The sequence below is a fragment of the Populus nigra genome, chromosome 5 (genome assembly GCF_951802175.1).
Source record: "Populus nigra chromosome 5, ddPopNigr1.1, whole genome shotgun sequence".
In the NCBI taxonomy this organism is placed as follows: Eukaryota; Viridiplantae; Streptophyta; class Magnoliopsida; order Malpighiales; family Salicaceae; genus Populus; species Populus nigra.
In genome coordinates this window covers 12659731-12681277 of record NC_084856.1, presented here as the reverse complement: position 1 = coordinate 12681277, position 21547 = coordinate 12659731, and the positions used below count along the sequence as shown (strand labels likewise).

At 30.3% G+C, this 21547-nt stretch overlaps 1 protein-coding gene across 2 annotated transcripts; it reads right to left on the bottom strand.

The window, feature by feature from the left end:
- Positions 1-6095: 6095 nt before the first annotated feature.
- Positions 6096-9461, bottom strand: LOC133695330 (SUMO-conjugating enzyme SCE1). 2 transcript variants are annotated; one of them, XM_062117265.1, is made up of 5 exons: positions 9165-9461; positions 8939-9022; positions 7442-7594; positions 7238-7351; positions 6096-6495 (listed from the first exon to the last, which is right to left on the bottom strand). In XM_062117265.1, the coding sequence occupies exons 1-5, from the start codon at positions 9231-9233 to the stop codon at positions 6433-6435; spliced, it is 483 nt and encodes a 160-aa protein (XP_061973249.1). In that variant the 5' UTR covers positions 9234-9461; the 3' UTR covers positions 6096-6432. The 2 variants fall into 2 exon arrangements, with proteins under 2 accessions (XP_061973249.1, XP_061973251.1); XM_062117267.1 differs by lacking the exons at positions 8939-9022; positions 9165-9461 and adding an exon at positions 8090-8909.
- Between the last annotated feature and the right edge of the window lie 12086 nt (positions 9462-21547).

Sequence of the window (21547 nt, the reverse complement as noted above, 5' to 3'; positions counted from 1 at the left end):
ATTATGTTGATAACTTGATTTCATGAAGAACGATATCCATCACATAAATAGGTCATGATTTTTCTTGAAAACATCTTTTTATTATCTTTTTAGAGGCTAAAACTTATCAATATAAACAAACTGTTTTTTTATTATTATTAGAAGTGACTTTTAAAAGCACATAATGTAGATTGAGACTTGTGTTTAAAAAAATTAAGATATTCATAAGGCTTAAACGATGTTTAAAAGTTCAAAGACATAGAATCACTTATTACATGCAAACATTATTTACGTTTGTCGCTTTAATTTTGACATTTCAGCGATTAATCTCACTACAACCTTAATTCTTCAATTTGTTTTCATGATTTTTCATTTGATATTTTTTCTTCAGTTAAGGATGCTTTAGAGAGCTTTATTTTCCCCTTTACTTATTGATCATTTCCATTGATCTCTTTTATGACAATTTTATCCTTTATGACGTTTGCTTTACTTGAAGAATTTTAAAAATTTACCTATAATGTAAAGGCTGATTCTATTTTAGGTTCAAATGGAAACTACAAATGATATTTTATATATATAAATGGGGATTATTTAAGATGACATTTCTTCATCTCAAAACCAAATTTATCCATATTGATAAATCTTAACTTTATTCAAAATCATTGTTGACTACGAAAACCATGAGGTTAATATTACAAAAGAAGTTATGTGCTTTTTATCATCACTTATCTCATCAAATCATTTTTTATAAGCAAGATTTTTTTTTTTAAGGTTCATTGGAAGTAAAAAAAAAAAAAGAAGTAATTTTAAGGCTTTAAAAGATATATTATCAAGATTTTATCCTTCCAAGGTTCATTGAGAGTGAAAAAAGAGTTTAGGATTTATAGAATAAGGATTAGCCCCCAATATTTCCTTGATATATCTTGGAATTTGACAAAACAATTTGAGCTTGCCATTATATTTATCCATTTTGGATGGAAATGAAATATTAGATATTACTTCATCAAAACATCTATTGATTTTAAAATAGCAATTGGTCATTGAAAAATGCTCACTTTATTAAAATATATGATGTAACCTTAAAATACATTAAAAACAATAAAGTCTAAAAAGAGTATGATGACCACATTTGTAAAGTTAAGGCACCGATTCTCTAATAACCATGATATCTTCACTACTTCTTCAAAAGTCAATTTGAACCTATTTATTCACATACCAACTACAAGATCTCACTCATCATTAAGATAATATCCTTATCAACTAACCTAAAATCATTTATGAATTATGTCATATTCATCATTTTCTCTTCAAATGACAGCTATCTGTTCTAAATCAGGTTATTTTTATGCTTCTTGAATTCTTGAAAAAGATCAATGTAATAACCCATAATTCCTTCATAACATTCACAGTTAGCATTTTTGTTGTACCATTCACTATCTGGTGAGTACTCATCAAGTGTTGGTAGATATTGATGAGAGTAACTAGAAAGGAATGCTAAAGACATTTTCTTTTATGACTTGGACCTTACGTGGCTTGTAGGTTATGATATTCAGGTTTAAATAAGTTTGTTGAAGGTGTTTAGGGTACTTTTTTTTATACTAGAGAATACAATATATTGTAGGATGGAAAAGGTGTATCAATGGTTGAAATTTGTGGTATTTGATATTGTGATGATAAGACATAGATTTTATGTCATGTTTTTTAGTGTTCATTCTCAATTCCTAAAGGTATCATCATATTTTGGATCTTCCTATCATTAAAAGTCCGTTTTACTCTTTCACCATATCAGAGAATTACTTTAAAATATTGCAAATCATACATCCTAAAATAAAGAGACTTGAAAGTGTTCATAAAGATGAAGATTATTTCATTTTCAAACAAATAAGGGTTAACTTGAATGCGAGTATTTTTCATCTTTGAGCATATCATTTCAAAGTTGTAACAACTTTATTCTCAATACTTTGCAAGGCCAATTAAAATATCAACGAATACTGTTTGGTAAAAATTGTGATCAAATCAATTTATTTATTGACTTTGGCTTTATCAAAACCCATGTACCAATCCATCACTAGAATTCAAACCAGTACCAGAAGTTTTGTCTTATGTCACTGAATTCAAATCAGTACCAAATAGCTTGATTTTATGTTATTAGAATTCAAACTAGTACCAAAATATTTATCTTGTGTCACTGAAATTCAAACAAGTACTAAGAAGTTTGATTTTGAGTCATAACAATTCAACCTTATACTAGGATTTCAACCTTGCACTAATAATTTAAGTTCACACCAGGAATCCAACCCCATGTCCAATCCTGTTATAAAAGGACATCCATCTAGCAATGATCATATCTTTGACATATCATGGAAATCAAGTAATTCATAACTAAGCTTTGAGTTGGTTGACCCTTAAAACGATCAGGCATTCCTATGATCACCTTTTATTTTGACTATTTGTAAACCTTTCAAAAACACCATCTTTTCTTTATAAGTTTATTAAACAAGTCTACAAAAAGTTTTTTATATATAGACTTTGTAGCACAAGCATTTTAAAAATGGAACAACTATCATAACCTAAAATATAACCTCTATTTCTAAAAATATTTTCAAAAATCCAAAAAGAAGAGAAAGAACTCAACACATTTCAGCCATTCACACCCATTTCATAATTTTTTTTACTAATTTTCTCTTATTGAAATCTTTTTTTTAAATCAAAAGCATAAAAAAAAAATTAAAAGATTAAATTAAAAACAAAATTAGTGGGTGAAACACAAAACAAAAAAAAGATAGATCAAAGTGAAATTTGGTTATGATAAACAAAAAATCGTACAATAAATAGAGAAAAGACTTTGACAGAGAGGGAGGCGGAGAGTGTAAAAAAACCTAGACACTATTGGTAAACGAACATGGTGTGCAGAAAAATAAAAATAAAATTTAAAAGGGAAAAAATCACACTTTTCTCCCAAAAAAATAAAACCCTAGCCACCATATTCTCACTCATTCACAAAACTCACAATAGCCACCAACGTTCATAACAACCCCTAAACCATCACAATAGTTGCCACAAACTCCTTTCTTTTCATTGCGATAATGAATGTGGAACTGCTCTCCTTGGTTTCTCTCTCACTGAACCTTTATTTTTATTTTTTTTGCGATACCACCGATATTCTCTTCATATATGAACCCCCTACAAAAGCCCTCCATCAATTAAAGATAATGACCCTTATATCATCATAGATTGAGGAGAGAGAAGGACTACTACCAAAACTTCTCTCCTCAAGTTATTTCTCCTCCAACCTCTAAACAAGGCACCACCAACACCATTTATCTCCCTTAGATGACTACTACACAATCATATAAGCCATATAACCCAATGATAACAGATCTAAAAACTAATGAGAGAAAAACAAACCAATAGAGAGAGAAAAAAGAAGCTGACACTTTAAAGGCTTTGATCTCTCTCCATAAGCAATGGTAGGTTGTGACATCTCCACCACATGAATGAAAATGGAGGAAGCCACGTGTCTGATGGGCAAGTCACATGCCTTCCAGCCTCATGTAAAACATGAATGATATGTCAAAAGTGGCATCCCTCTCCAGCACGTGGCTTGCACTCGACGCCATTATTGTCGTTCTCTCAACAATTTTCCAGGCCTTCCTAAGTGATTTTGACAACTCAAAAAGGTAAATCTCAAACCCCAAATTAATTTTTAACATATTTTTTAATTTTTGTGACAAAACATTGGTTGCTTATGATGATTTTGTGTGTTAAAAGTTTTGTATTTGAATGTAATTTGTATATGGACTTTGGACTTTCTTGTGTGTCTAATTTTTTAGCATGATGTTTCTTGTATATGAATGTGCATTTCAAATGTGAGTTTTCTTTTAAAAAATATAGTAGGTGCATTTTCATATAAAACAAGAAAAAACATAAACATAAAAAAAATAATTGCATGCTATTTTGATGAATTGCAACCTTGTTTTTTCAAATAATTTATTTTTGTTAAGCAAGAACATGAATAGATGAGTTGAAAAATGTCCATGGCAATACTTTTCATTTCACTTTTTCATCATACAGTAAATAGTTATCCTACTGGTGAGTCCCTTTCGAACTGATAACATGTCATTTTCATCATATGATTATAAAAAAAAACTATAACGTTCTTCTTATCATCTTTATTTGTAAATATTATTTTGATGATTTTTGTTTGTTATGTCATTTTATTCATTATTATTGTGAGTAGACCTAGTGGTTAATGTGACCCCATATAAGTACAACTGAGTATAAAATGGTGCCATTAGAACCTATTTTAGACATATTAAAAAACATAAGGTCAAAACCTAATTTTTACCATCTAAATGGGTTCAAAACACGATTTTAAGGATCAATATCAAATCTTTTGTTAAAATATCAAATTCAATGGAATCTTTTATTTTTAGAAATTAACATCAAGTTTTTCATTAAAAGATCAAAATTGATAAAATGTTCTATTTTTAGGGACTAACATAAAAAAAAATTGTTGTTAAAATAAATTGACGAAATCTCTTATTAATAAATAACATGTGTAGAATAAATCTAAGAGATAACACATAGCAAATGTAACATTTTATTTGAAAAGATACAATAAAAGTGACATCAATATTTTCTTAAGTATAACAAACTCCTTACCCTGAAACTTTGAAACCAATAATTATTTTAGAATTCCTAGTTTTCTTTAATTACAAGGTAATGATTTTATTTTTCTATTTTCCTATTCAAATTAGAAGGTCCCACCCATCATGTCGGGTGCACAAAAAACATCTTCAGAATTGTTAAACTAAATCTCTCATAGCAAACCATTACTATAATGTTGCTTTCATCTCATCTTGAACCCAAAACTTGTTATAGGAGAAACTCGACCAATTTAAAAGAAGCCTAGTTTGGGAACTAAAACGTACTTCTTTGCTTTTTTGGTACACTATGAATCTATCCAAAAAGCTTCTTTTTTTATGTATATTTTATATAAAACATATTTTTTTATTAATAACATTGTTTTTTCTTAATAGAGACTTACGGTGATTTGAAAAACAAATTCAAATAAAAAAAACAAAAGTATTATATTTTGGTAAATTTTATGCTATTGTGTGCAAAAATAAAAGAATAATTAATTTTAAAAAAAGTGTATAAAAACTTAATAATAAAAAAATTAGACATTTTATTTTTATTCAATAATTATGAGAACTTTAAAAAAACTATGCACATGATTTTTTTATATACAATCATTAGTAACTTAATTGCTAACATTACTTTTAAAAAACTCTAATCATTCAACTCTTAATTTTATTTTATTTTAAGTCAAGCAAATGATTCCTTCCTATGCTTGAATTTTTTTTTAATAAATGGATGAAAAGTGGTATGCCTAAACAAATTTCGTACTTTTCTTACATGATCAAAATTACCCTTTTTGCCACTCGTCAGGTCTTTTCTCCCTCAATTTTTTTTCTTACAGATTTTAACACAAGATTGCTAAATGATAATTAAAATTCATTTTTTCACATGCAAAAATCCTTAAACTAATGAAAGGGACTTGATGGGAAAAGAAATGTGATACGGTCAAACCCAAAATTGAAACTTAAAGGACCAGTGACGTAGAGTCAAATTGTGATAAAAAAAAACTATTTTTTAAAATATTTTTTATTTGAAAATATATTAAAATAATATTTTTTTATTTTTTAAATTTATTTTTCATATGAAAATTAAAAAAATAATTTTTTTAATATATAAAAACAAAAATACTATTAAAATTCAGCAGATTCATTCATAGTTTTGAAGCGCACAAGTTTTTCAAACATGTAAGGTCTCAAGCAGTCACTTTCAAAGAGGAGCGACATCAGCTATCCTTGGAAGCCTCAGTTCCCGTTTAGAAGCAGGCTAGACTGCATTTAAAAAAAAAAATTATTTAAAAATACATTAAAATAATCCTTTATTATTATTTTTAAAAATTTATTTTTTATGTCAACAGATGAAAATAATCCAAAAATATTAAAAAATAATTTTAAATAAAAAAATCAATTTTTAGCAAGCAACATTTTGCCATAATGCCAACCCCACACTAAGCACAATCAATGGAAGCCAATCAGTAACAGTGGAGAATAAGAAGCCTTTTATCTTAAACTATAGTGGCAATCCAAATTTTCTCTTGTTTGGCATTCATTACAGAAATACGCTCAGGAGGATCATTAGATTTCTATCTGATATAAACACGAACAGGTATCATTCCCTAACTAGTGTGCTGTAAAATATTAAAAGGAATCAAATTTGGGACAAAACAGAAGTTCAACCATGCAGTAGGATACGAAGGCCATCAACATTTACCAAGTTCCAACTATAACCAGGAAAAACAAGTTCAGCATCACACAATTGCAGACAACGGACAGTTACCAAGAACCAACAGTAATCAGAAACGCTAGCTTTCATTTAGACAAGAGAAGGGTATTGCTTAGCTTGCTGGCGCACTCTTTTCTTGTACTCTGCAGCATCCTGCATCGAATCAAAGTACATTTAGAATTCAGATTAAGTTATGGTAATGCTATACCAAGTGCAAGAAACTCTGCGCCCTTGTTCACACAAATTGACCTCTCTGCACATGGAAACGGCACCCATGAACCCTCGCCATTTATGGCTACAATTCTCAACAAATTAGAAATTATTATCCCCTACTAACCATCTAGCAACTTTTCATGTACTTCACCATATCTCAATTGTTTATCTGATAAAATTGGAACAGGTGTTTTCAACAACAAAATCTACACAGCACTATCCAGAAGAAATTTGATACCCAATGAGCTTGCAGGCAGGGTTCTCAATGCCCAAGGCCAGAAAGTGTTTTTTCTACCTCACCGATAAACATTTAAGCATTTCTTTTCTAAGGTATTTCAATATTTCTCACATGCTGGGTGAAGCAAGGAGAGTTACAATTCTAATGGCAAGAACTTGATAAGGTAGAACCAGAAAAACTTTAAACAAAGATCATGGTTCACCAGATCAGAACACATCATTTAACAATGCATGCTAAAGAACAGTTTAGAAATTACATTAAAATATTTAATATATATATATATATATATATATATATATATATATATATATATGATAGAGCCCTTCTATACCATGTCAAACAAATTTTGACCTAAAAAGCTCGAAGGCTCTTCCAGATTTTCTAGACAGAAAACCAGAGAAATATCCTAGAGATGGATGAGCAAAATTTCAAAAGTTGGCATACCTGGATAAACAGATGATAACCTTCAGTTTGGGCAGGATCAGCAGGATTTGGCTGGTCCAGCAAGTCCTGGATACCCACAAGAATCTGCTTCACTGTGATGGCTGGTCTCCATCCCTATACAAACCACCATAAGCAGAACAAATCCCATAACATAATTAACCTATAAAACTGGAACAATAATCAAAGGCAACAGAAGATACTTACACTGTCCTCATTAAGGATTGACAAGCAAACAGTTCCAGATGGATATACATTAGGGTGGAAGAAACCCTGAGGAAATTTACACTTTGGTGGCTTGCTAGGATAATCTTCACTGAAGTTGAGTGTAAGAGGAAAATAACCACCTTCCCAATCAGTCTGCAAAATTACATGAATTATAAAATCAATCCCAACAGGTGATATATACATCTACCCTATTTATCTTTCTTTTTTTCCCAGACCCTCAGAAAAAAATCAGTAAACCATCATATAATATGAATCAAATATGACTTGATGGCTGACATTGGATTATCCATTTAACAGAAAAGAACAACAATAATAATTAAAAGAAAAAACAGTGGATGGTGCAAGCCATAACAAATGAAACAAGCAACCAGAAGGTAGACCAAACTTTTAGCTTCACAACATTCAAAAGCAGAAAATTGATCAGAAGCACGAAAGCAACTGAATTCATAATGGACAAGAGTGTTCACAAGTACAATTTATTTTGTCAAATATTCAGATGCCTTCAATGTGATATCTATAGCCATAGAAATTAAACTTCTACTGTTCAGAATAAACAACAATATTTGAGATGAATTCAAAGAACGGATCTCATCACGCAAAAGAAACAGAGAGGATAAGAAAAGGTACTGATAAATTGACAGGCACAGCAGCAACAATTCTCAACCAGGTAAGTTGCATCTGGCTGTGCAAGTCCATGCCAAGATAGAGAAGACAAGTAAGATCACTGGGAATTTCATACGATGAGATTCAAATTTGTACAAGCAGGGACTGGATTCAATCCAATAACAACACTGTTACAACTTTGAAAAAAAAAACAATCAGGATAAATACTCCAGATTCTAAATGCTTTAACTTTACTAATCAATAGAGCAGGAGAATGACTGAATAATAGGAAGCTAGCTAGATACTCAAGATTCTAAATAGAACTTGACATAATCCAGCTAATTAAAGAATGTCAAATACCTTTCAAAATTGCCACAAAACTTTCAATTTTGATAGATTACAACTTTTTTTCCCAGTAGTTTATCAACAATCTTAAAATCTAACATCATGGTTTGTAAGTTGTGGCATAAAAAGTAAAATTTAATGACACATCACGTAGAGAACAGGCCCGGCAACTTAAATCTTACAGATGCCTGATCAACTACCTCACCTCCAGTTTATCTCGCCATTATACTTGAACTCAACCATTTGATTTATGTATCACCCTATAGCATGACACCGCCTTAACAAAAAGAAATAAATAAAATTTAACATGATCAAGGCACAAAATCCTTGAGCCTAAGCTACAAGTAATTTTAGCCTCTGAACGCTATAATTGTTCTTGCTTCTCGGCATACAAACCAGAACTAGATTGGGAGAGTCAAGAACAGTAAATATCTTATACAAGCAAGAAAACCCAAAATAGAAAACAAGAGCAAGCTAATAAAAACGAGAAATCAAAATTGACAGAAAATTACGATGGGAAGAACCTACACCAAGTTTTCCAGGGATTGTGCAATGCCAGACCATCAAATTTACTGTTCCATCTGGCTGTGTCTCTGGTTTCGCCACAAAACCCTAAAAAATTAACCAAAATCAACACACAAGAAAACACATGGTTGTAAACTCATAAACGAAGGGGAAAAAACATGGAACATATAAAAATGAAAGAAAATAGAGAGGGAAGGTCTCTGTTTTTCTGTGTGGGTGTTTTACGGACATGTGGGTGGTTTTTGCGCCAGGACTTCCTTTCCTCCGCAAGACGACCACGTGCGATGCCACCTGACATTAGTGTCTCTCTCTCTCTGTGTTTTTGTTTCTCTCTCTCTCTAAAAAGCTTACTGCTTGCTCCCTGTGTTTGCGTACAGACTCAAATGGTTGGAGTGATTTTATAAATAGCAGAGGCAGAGATTGCGAAATTTCTCTCGTCGAGACAGCAGGCTCCTGCTTTTTTTATTCTTCCAAACATGCCCCTACTGCACTGTGAGGGAAAGGGAACATTTGATCATCAGGATGGAGACCGACTGTACGGTCCAGATTTGCTCGGCATGGGCTTCTTCGTTCCTGCGCGGTGTGATTGGATAATATTGTTTGTCCTTTTTATGTTTTTGTTTGTATTATTATTAACTTTTAAAAGCACAAAAAAGATTTTCTATTTTTGTATTATATAAAAAAATATATGTGTCTTGGCGTTAAAACAACGCAACTATTGTGTTTCTCACGTGAAGAATTTAATTTTGTGGGCGTGAATTGTCACTTTGAAAAGTCACGACCATGCTTTTCTAGAGCAGCCTTCCACAAAGAAATTTTTTTAAAAAATTAACCCTGTTTTTTTATTAAAATAATAAAATAACATGCTTTAAAAAGGTTTTGATGAAATAATATAGTTTAATACACGTTGTTATTAGTAGGAATATTGACTTTATAAGAAATCATGGCTGGAATAGCTATTCCTAACACAAATTTGGAAGAAGAGAGAGAAAGAAACAAAAAAAAAGACCCGAAAAAATAATAAAGCTTCAATTATAATATTATAAATATCATTAAAAAGATTTTAATAAGATGAATTCAATAACACTAATAAAAAACACTAACGGTAACTGGAGTGGATCATACTCTTCATCCAAAAGCAAGTAAACAATTACAAAAAGGAGATATGAGAGAGAAAAAAAAAAAGAAAAAGAAAGTGACCCTAAAATCATAACGAATATTTAATTATGACATCACTGGTATCATCAAAAAAATCTCAACTATACGAATTTAATGACATTTATAGAGATCACCAACGGTGACCAAAGTGGATCACACTCTCAATCTAAATCCAATTATAAGTGAGTAATTACAATGAGGAGAAACGGAAGAGAAAAGAAAGAAAGTAAAAAATCTTGGACGCACATTGAAACTACGATAATGACACCACCAATACCATCAAAAAAATCTTAACGGAATGAATTTAACGATACTAAGAAAAGTTACCGACATTAACTAGAGTGGGCCACACATAGTGGACGACTCACTTGTCTTTGGACAAAGAGTGTAGCTCACTCCGATCATCGTTCGTGACCATCCTTGGTGTTAATGGATTCGTCTCATCAAGATCTTTCTAATGATTTTGGTGATGTCGTAATTAGAGTTTCGGTATGCCTCCGAGATCTTTTTCTTTTTTTATTTTTTTTTCTCTCTCCTCTTTATTCCTCAAAAATTATGTCAACTCATATTAACAATTTCTTTAGAAGTTTTTAATCCCAAACCTGACATATAAAACTATTATTATCAATCTCAACATCTACCATACTATGTTGTTTCACCAAAAAAATTTCTCAAACTGTGTTATATATCAATTTAAAAAACAAATAGTGTTAATAAGCAAAAATACCTTTCAACAACTTGGTATTGACTTTTGTTCTAAAAACAGACGATGGCATGACAAGTATATTGATTGTTTTTCACCAAAGTTATTTTTATCGTACTTGGCCTATAACCTGAGCAAGTACATTTGGATTGATCCATATCAATTAAAAAAATAATTTTATTTTAAAAAATCAAATGATGATGTTATGATTGTTTTTTTTCTAAATAAAATTGAGTTTTGATCAAGTCATAATTGACTTGTGAAGTTGTCCATGTTTTATCGTGTCAACTCTCACATGGTTTTCTTGAAATACAAGTTGAGCTAGATCCTGGATCAATCTGTTGGCCTAGGTTTAATAACACTAACTTTTGTTGTATATATGGTTGTAGCTGTGGTAGCTATAATTGTGGCATTGTATGATTTGTATTAGTTCTATTAGATTATGTTGCCTAACGTATATTTTTTAAAATAAGTTATTTTATATTATTAGAATATTCTAAGAAAATTATTTTTATGAAATAAATTATTTTTTCTTATATAATTTTGAATAATGGCAATAAAATGAGAAAAGTTTGATGTTTGTAATAAAGGTGCTGGTGATATTAATAATTATGATGACTATATTAATGATGACTATGATTGTAATACTTGTGATTAGTGGTAATGGTAATGATCATAAGATGATAACAACAATGATAAAATGATAGTTATTTTAATAATAAGGTGATAGTGGTATTGAAATGTTATGATGTGATGGTGATAAAATGATGATTGTGTTGGTATAAGATGTTGGCTAGTGGTGATGGACAACGATAATGAGGTGATTGTGAGGTGGTGATGGTGGAGTGTAACGATCCCAATTTGTTTTTACTTATAATCAATATGTCAAATTATGATTTCTAAATATGAGGGATTTTTTTTTTCTATTTTTTACTGAAATTTCAATAGAGTTTCTTTTAATATATCATGATCTCAAGTGTTAACATCATGCAATTTACTCAATCCAATCTCAAACATCAATTCAACTTATCTAGAAATTTCATCTCATCAATAATCTCATGACAATCACCACATCATTTTAACTTAATCAATTTAGTATACGAATAAAACGATTAGAGAATTTAATTACTAAGGAATGTCGCATATACACGTATAGTGTGGCAGGAAATCAAGGTCAATGAGTCACCACCTAGTTGTTTGGACTGGTCTTATTTGAAATTTCAAGGTAATGGACTAATTGTGGCTAGGGAAGATATTAACACCCCTAGCGCACCTTACTAGAGATAAGTTGCATTGTGTGGTTTGGATGTGGTTTAAAGGTGTTGATAGATTCCTAACCGGTGGTCCATCTATAACTCAGAATAAAGATTTACACTCATGAATAAATCTGACATTTCAAATTTATTATGAGCTCATATGCTTAGATAAATTCTTATAGGAAGAATCTATGTAGATGCCTTGACAGGGTTCACCTATCTTAGAAAGTAAAAATGTTTTCCACAACTGGTATATTGTGGTGAAAAATACTTCCAATTAAAATAGATGAATATTCAAAATAATTCTAAGATTTTTCTAGTCAACTCCTGATATTTAAATATTAGCCTACTTGTAGTCCAACATTTATACCAAAATGATGATCATTAATTGTATGAGGAAAAAATTAGAGTTATTAAAATATTGGTCAAATCCTTAAGGAATTTTACAAATTTATTGTAAATTCCCAACAAAATATTAAAAAAAATCAAAAAATTTCTAAAATAATACTAATAAAACATTTTTCTCTTTTTTTTTAAAAAAATAAAATGCAATTTTTTGTAGGGATTGTACCATATGTAACAAGCAAAAATCATTTTTTTTTAAGATCGTGTTTGGCGAAAAATTTCTCTAACACCAAAACTGTTAAGATAGACTTAGAAAGTGTTTGTCAAACACACCCTTAAGCCAAAAAACAACCTTTAACAAAACTATTGCTAGCCAAACAAGGTCTTAACCTTTGACCCGATCAAGTTGACCCGAAACTTTTGGTTCAACCATAAACTGAATCAAAGTCCACTGATTTGACCTGAAAAACAAACTAAAAACTAAACTAGAATCCAAAATAAAATCAAACTTAAAAAATCACAAAAACTCAAAAATATTTTATCAAAACAAACCATAACCTAGAAAAACAAAGAGCATAAAGAACACCAAAGAATATTCAACATGAACCCAACAACGTAGATTTCAAATCAAACAAGATATGGACAAACCAATGACACATTTATGTTGAAAATCATGCAATGATCAATAATCTAGTATTCATACACTTCAATTATCACTTAAAAACTATGATTTTGTCAAAATAAGTTTCGAATCAAAACTGAAACCTTAAAATTAAAACCTAAAAAAAAACATGTTATTAATGAAAAAAAAAACCCCTAAATTATTGACTAATAAAGTCAAAACTTAACCCATTTATCAAAATGAGAGGGTTCTTGAGTACATTTTATAGTTGTAAGCTTTATACCTATGCTAGTTTTTCAATGGTGGTTTTACAATAAACTTGGTTTTTAGAAGTTTTGGTGGTTTTTCTAAACTTGGAGACTAAGGAGTTTGTTTCAGACCTTTTGATCTTGAGAGAAATAGGACCAACCTTCGATAAGAACCCACTAAGAAGGCTTGAAGTGTAAAAATACAAAAAAGATTAATGATTTTGTGAAATGAGTATCACAACCATCGATGACTGAGTTAACCACTTTCGAGACTTCGTTAGAACAACTTCGATGTCATCATCATTGAAGACCATCTGATCTTGGTAGAGGGGGTGTACACATTTTGTTTGGATCCAACCTTGCTTTATTTGGAGGCCTGTAACTCCATATTTATTCGTTTAAAAGTGTTAACCCGATCATCCTAAAATCTGAAAATGTAGTGATGGTTGATCAGGGACAACATGTTGTTAAGTTCGTTGATGAAAATGGGATATAAATGTTTGATAGGAGTAGTTGATCTTTATAGAGGGGGTGTTTTTTTAGTTGAATGGTGGTGGTTACAACCTCAAAGGCAGTTGGAACCACCACATTTATTTATCTGAAAGTGCTTACTCGATCAGCCAAAACTGTCGAAGAAAAAGCTAAATAGTGGCTGAATGATGTGTCATTTGGGTTAAAACCTATAAATTAGGGTTTTTAATTTAGGTAACAAATTTTATTTTAGTCCCTATTCTTTTAATTGTTTTTAATTGCACTAGTAATTGCCTCTCAAACTCTTAATTTTATGCAATTTCACCCCTGCCAAACTTATTCATCAGCTCTAAAGTTTAATGTCATTTTCATCTAGGTCATTGGTTTCTGATTTGTGCACTTAAACCCTTAATTGACTATCAAACTTTTAATTTTCTTCAATTTGGCCCCTGATTTGGTCAATTTGACTCCCTATAATCACATGTCTTCTTCGGTTTAATCCTTGGTTTTGAACTTCTTCAATAAAATCCTTAATTGTCCATCAAACTTCAATATTTATGCAATTAAACCCTTGATTTGACCAAATTAACTCTTTTAAAATTGCAATTCTCAAAGTCCTTTTTCTTGTTTACCACATGCTAACAAATGATCAGATAACGCTTTGCAAAAACTGATTAGTAATCAAATAAATAAAAAATATAGAAAACTTAAATGCACAAGGTATTTGATTATGAAGGAAAAACCTTTTGAAGAACTCTTCAAAAGATTAAAAAAAAAAACCTATAAGGTAGTCAAACTTAGGATAGATAATTTTTTCACTAGTTTGAAAGAGTACAAAAGGAGTACCTCTAAAAACAACCCTTTATGTCTATACTACCTTACTTGATGAGACAATGAGCCATGTTATATCTCCTACCATAATAGCTTGCCAATACATCTAATGATCTTCAAACTGTTGTCATCCTAACCGAAACCTCTAGTTGCTAACAGTTCACATTAAAATTTTAAATAGTTATTCGGATAATAGTGCATATGCATGAAGTTCAGATTAAAAGTTCCTATGCTTATCCCAAATATTAGAGACCATTAAAATCAATTTAAAATCAATTTAGGATTTAAAAACAATAGGAATAGAATAATAAAAAGAGTAACAAATATTAGCAACACCATAATCCATGCATCTCCCTCTTGATTTGGCATTAATCAAGGTTTTCGTCATCGTTATCTCTCACAATTATATGATGAATTTGCTCAACATCCATCCCTAATTGTACAAGCCTATCATTAACTTGTACCACATCTTGTTGGATATCAGATAACAACTTGTCAATTTCTCTAGTTTTTTTATCCCACCTTCATATAAAATTATCAAACTTGTATGTTAAAAAACTACAATTGCTCTATGATAAGTGGAAGTAATGGACTGATTGAGGGTGTCTCTGGTTAAGATAAGGTGGACTCGTCAGTAAAAAGTCTTTTATTGCTTACCGCAACTTCAAATTTCACAATAGTTACAACATAAATTTTGCCAAACATCTTCACTATGAGTTCAACATCTCTCGAGGGAACCTTAGCCAGAATAGCTACTATAATGATCATACCCTAAAGGGAAAATTGAGTCCTTGTTAGAGAGACCTTTTTGAATCACATCTCATGTTCTCCTTACACATTATTTCTTGAAAAGTTGGTCTTGTATGCTTTTTCTGCCTCTAGTGAGGTGAAACATTCCATCTTAGTAAAATATGGTTCAAGTTTTGATAAACTGGCATGCCTTTACCTTTCTCATCAATCTTTTAAATATTGAAAGGCTGAATAAGGGTTTTCTCAAGAGATGACGTCTCTTGTTCTTGTTCATTCGAGGAGTTTGAAAAAGGTGGTGCGAGTTTTTTTTTATGCTTTCAACTTGTACTGACCTTGTATAAATTAACACAACATTCACTAATAATGTTTTCAAAAAATTTCAAGATTCATGCTTTGCAACCTCACACAAGATCCACCAACATGTTCTCTTTTTAGATTAGGGTATAATCTTCTTACCATTTCTCTTGAATGATATAGAATGCAATATTGGAGAGAAGATTTTGAATGAGAGTTATAGAGATTATTAGGGATATTAAGAGAGAAGAGAGATGAAATGTTTTGCCTTGGAAATGGGCAAAACAAGGACTTTAAGTCAAGATTATAGAAAAAAAAAAAGAATTAAATTGACTAAAGCTTGTGGTGAAAACAGATATAATAATGCAATATCTGACAAAGGTTTTGTCATGTTAAATTAGATTTCTTTCTTTTTTTTATTAATAAGTCCAATTGGCTTCTCCCTAGTAAAACACGTCATTTGGTTGTTTAAAGACTTTCTTTGAAACCCAAAAACCTTCTTTGAATCACTAATTATTATTTTTTAAAATAGCCACATCATTCAAAGATATAGACCTTAATAAGGTAAGCCAAGTTTTAACCTAAAAGCACTTATAATTGATAATTTTAAAAAGAGATACTTACCTCAATAGTCAATCTTCATTCATGAAAGCATATCCTTTTATTTGATCAGTATGCGAGTAAGATAAGCATACCATTCTATTTTTTTTATAAAAAAAAATTCTTTGATCATCTTCTTATATTGATAAAATATATATAGCAGGGTGTCAACAACATACCTTAAAAGTCAAACTTTATGTTAGGATATAGATTCATGAACATTTATTATTCCCAACATAAAATTTGATTAACTCAACAACTTTATTATGAAATTGCTTGTCTATATAATGAAGTGAGCAAACACTTTTTCTTCATGGAGTTAAAGAGAGAGAAAATTGATTTATTATGAGATTGCTCGTCTATTTTCATAATTATGTGAGCAACTGATTTTTTCTTTAAAGATTTAAAGAGGAAAAAAATGATCAATTATGAGATTGTTCATCTATTTCCACAATAATGTGAGCAATCAACTTTTTCTTCAGGGATTTGTTAGAAGGGAATCTATCTTAATTTGTACTAAGTTCAACTAGCTTTAGTCAATTCAAAACACATGCTCTCCCTTACTATCAGCATATTTGCATTTTAAAACAAATTTTTTCTTTACTAATAGTTAGAATGATGACATCTTATAGTGCCCAACAAAATACCCTTTACTTGGTCTTTCAAAGGAATATAATTTCAAAAATGAAGACCTTCCAAATAAGAGTCGCTTCAATCTTATCAAAACGACATTTGTGGAGTTCAAAGGCATATGTTGGGTATACTTACTAGTTTCTTTTTTTGTTTCAGTGTCAGTAACCTATTAACTAGGAGACAAAGAAAAAAAGGAAAACTTTAAAGAAACAATTTTTTTAAAAAATATATACAAAAACATTATTTTCAAAAATCATGGCATGTTGCATACACCAATGGATTTTCTAAAAAAACTCAAACCTTAGACCATCCGAAGGTTTTGTGAAAAGGTCAGACAATTAATGTTCAATCTTAACATGTTCTAATGTAACAATGTTTGCCTTAAATGAAATGATGGCTTATGTCAATATCCTTGATTCATGAATGCTACACATGATATTTAGAGATACTAATGGCGCTAGAATTATCACAACAAACAATCATAGTATCTTGAATAAAACCATAATCTTATAAAATCTTTTTCATCCAAATAAGTTGTGTGCAATAACTTCCAACAACAATGTATTCGGCTTTAACAGTGGATAAAGAAATTGAATTTTGTTTCTTGCTACCAAACTTTCACTGATATAAAAACAACCATTCGTTGTGCTTTTTCTATCATCCATGTTACTAACCCAATCAACATTTAAGTAACCTACCAAACTCAAATTTGAGTCTTTTAAATACCAAATGCCATAATCAAATGTGGCACTTAAGTATTTCAAGATTCTTTTAACTACAGTACGGTGTGATTCTTTTGGATTAGATTAAAATCTTGCACCCACACTAACACTAAAGGAAATATCAGATCTAGTTGTGGTTATATAGAGCAAACTTCCTATCATGCTTCTATAAAGTATGGAATCAACACACTTACCTATGGGGTCTGAACTAATCTTGACAGAAGTGATCATGGGTGTTCAAGCATGACTCTTACCTTCTATACCAAACTTTTTAACCATATCTCATATATACTTTGATTGAGAAATAAAAATTCATCTCGTTAGCAAACTCATGAGAAAGTGGATCATGAGTAGCTCCAAACACAATGTCATCAACATAAATCTTGAAGACTTTTTTTTAACCTTTTTACGTTCAACCTGTGACAAGTAACACATATATAAGACTTGATTAATAATTTTTTTTCTCAACCTCATACCTTCATCTAATTTTCCAATGATGTTCTTCTTATAATGATTGTGTTTTATCCTTGAGGAAATTTCTTTTTATTGGGACTGTTCAAACCTGTATATAGAACTTCCTTTCTTACAATGTTCATCCTATTTAGATAAGGTTTCTTCTATCGCTTCAAACATGTTATCAAGATTGGTCATAACAAGTCCCTTCAGATTGTCATCAATGACCACATTAATTTTTTCCATCACATTTTGAGTTCGTAGATTGTAGAATTTATAGGTTTTACTATATGATGAATATCCAAGAAAAATTCCTTCATCGCTCTTGCTATCAAACTTTTGTAAGTTTTTTCATTCTCTCAAGATGAAGTAGGAACTTCCAAATACTCTGAAGTATTTAATCATGGGCTTCTTGTGATTCCACAACTTATAAGGGGTGAGTTTTATATCTGGTCTAAATATAACAAGATTTAAAATATAGACAATTGTGTTGATAACTTTCCCCTAAAAGTGCATTGCAACTTTCTTGCCATTTAGCATTGTTCGAGCCATTTCTTGTACAACTTTATTCTTCCTCTTAACTACACTATTTTGTTAAGGAGTGATTAAAGCAGAAAATTCTTGATGTATACCATGTTCATCATAAAAAGATGAAAAATTAGTATTTTCAAGTTCTTTCTGATGATCATTACGGATTCTAGAGATAAAAAGATCTTTTTCTATCTGTAATCCTTTGAACAGTTTCCTTTCAAGATCAAAAGATTTAGATTTATCTCTTAACAATATAGCCTAAGTATATATTGAATAATCATCTACACTGATTATGATATACTTCTTTCCACCAATACTTTTGGTTTGAGTTGGACCCATTAGATCCATGTGTAATAATTCAAATGGTCTTCATGTTAAATGTCAACAGTTTTTTTATATTTAGATTCAGTTGTTTTTCTTTTTGACATTTTCTACACACCATTGTCTTAACTGTTTGCATATTTGGTAGTCCTCATACAACTTTCTTTTTAGAAATTTTTGACAAATCTCTAAAATTGATATGACCAAGGTGTTGATGTCAAAGATCAAGATCATCTAGTGTTGCCTTGTGACATCTCAAAGTAGTCAAGGTAGAAATTCCATAACAATTGTCTGAAGTTCTAGTACCTTTCATGACATATTTGCCAACATAATTGTAGATGTTGTATTCATCCTTAGAAAACTGCACATTATGATTCTCATAACAAAACTGGCTTATACTTAGTAGGTTAGCTTTAATACCATTTATAAACAAAAATTATGGAAAATAGGTAAACCAGGAATTTGAACATTTCCTATACCTTCAATGGTAGATATGCTTCCATCTTTCAAGGTTACTAAATCACCATTCATGAATTTAAATTTCTTAAATTAACCTGTATCTCCTAACATATGTCTAGAACAACCACTATCTAAACAACATAAATTGTTATTCATTGTTTTTAGTGTAATGTGTACTACTAAACATATTTCATTTTTCTTCATTACCTATTGATTTTTTATTTTTGTTATGTTAGAACTTAAAGTTTCATTAAATTTCTCACAACCTACTGACTTATCTATTTTCATTTCTATAGTACATAATTGATTTTGACTAAGTTCATTTTGTACTCTGTTAATTTTGTACTCTAGATTTTGATTTTTACTAGTGAAACAGTTTCTTTTTACGTGTTCTTCAATTCCATAATGCTGACAGGTAGAAATAAACTTACCTTTCAACTTACTTTTTTAGACATTGTTTGATTTGTCTTCTAGCATGAAAGGTTCCTTATCCTTTACAAAGGTAATCCTTTTGGAGGAGTAAGATACATACATATTATTAATAGAGTTTCCATATGTCATGTATCTTAATCATATATGATCAGTACTTACCCTTTAAGCTATCAATAACTCAACAAGTTTATGTGTTACTAATGGTTCATATGATTGTTTGCACATAGTCAGCTTGTTTTCAAGTGATTTGACTTTCTTGAGAGATCTAGATATCTCCACTTCTAACAAATTTAGGGTTTCTGCCAGATTGTTCTCCACATCTGTCAGTTTATTAAACAATTTCTTTTTCAATTTCTTGACTCTCACTACTTCTTCTTACGAGTCGTTATAAGCTTCCTGCAAGCTTAGTTCATTATAAAAAAAATAATATAAGTAATATTTGAAATCTCTATAATTATTGACAGTCTGATCTATGTTAGAATGACATGATATCTCAATAATTTATTTCATGTCAGTAGATCCATTAATAGTATTAGAAAGAGTAACAAAAGTAAATTCATTATCAGATGATGAATTAGAATTTTCAAAGTCAGATTCATTACTTAAGGTGACATTAAGAGCTTTACTATTATTTCTTTTGAAATTAGGACATTCACTTCTCAAAGGACTATATCCTAAACATTCAAAACACTTAACTTTTTCCCTAGATTCAGTCTTAGTTTTACTTTCATTTTCTTATCCATTTCTTTTGAAAAAATCATTTACCTTTTTGCCTTTATCAATTTTCTTCTTTTTAAACATGAATTTTCTGACTTTCTTAGCTATAAGAGCTATATCTTCATAATTAAGATCATCATCAAAAGAGTAGTCATGTTTTTCCCTAAAAGATTTAAGTGCAATGGACTTACCTTTCCTTTAACGAGGTAATATAGATTCATATGTTTGTAAGGACCCTATCAGTTCTTCAACATGTATAGTATCAAGATCCTTGTTTTTTTTTTAGATGTTACCTTTGGCCAAAATATTTTAGGTAAGGATCTTAGAATCTTCCTTACAATTCATGCGTCCTCCACTTGATCTCCTAGATTGAATCTGGAATTCATAATGTCATTAAGTTTAGCATAAAACTCATTAAAAGATTCATCTTCCAACATTTTAATTTCCTCAAACTTTGAGATTAACATTTAGAATTTGGAATTTTTCACTGATTTAGTTCCCTCATGAGTAATTTTAAGAATATCTCAAACTTTCTTAGCTATTTCACACATAGATATTCTTTTAAACTCATCAGGAGAAACCACTATAAATATAGTGTTCAGGTCTTTGTTATTCCAATTACATTTAACAACATCATCTCTATTCCATTTTGCAAAAGGAGTTTCACGTATGATCCACCCTTACTCTACTGAGTGCCATACTTTCTCATTTAGTGATTTGAGAAAAGTTCTCATTATGACCTTCTAGTATGCATAGTTCTCACCATTAAATTATAGTGGTGACTTCAATGTTAACATCTTCAATTAGGAAAAATAGACCTCACTCTTGTAGAGTGAACTTGCTCTAATACAACTAGAAAGTCGCTTTTCCTATTTACCACATGTTAACAAATGATCTAATAACACTTTGGAAACATTGATCAGTAACCAAATAAATAAAGAATGAAGAAAACTTAAATGCACAACGTATTTGGCTATGAAGGGAAAACTTTTGAAGAGCTCTTCAAAAGATTAAAAAAAAACCCTATAGGGCAGCCAAACCCAGGATAAACAATGTTTTCACTAGT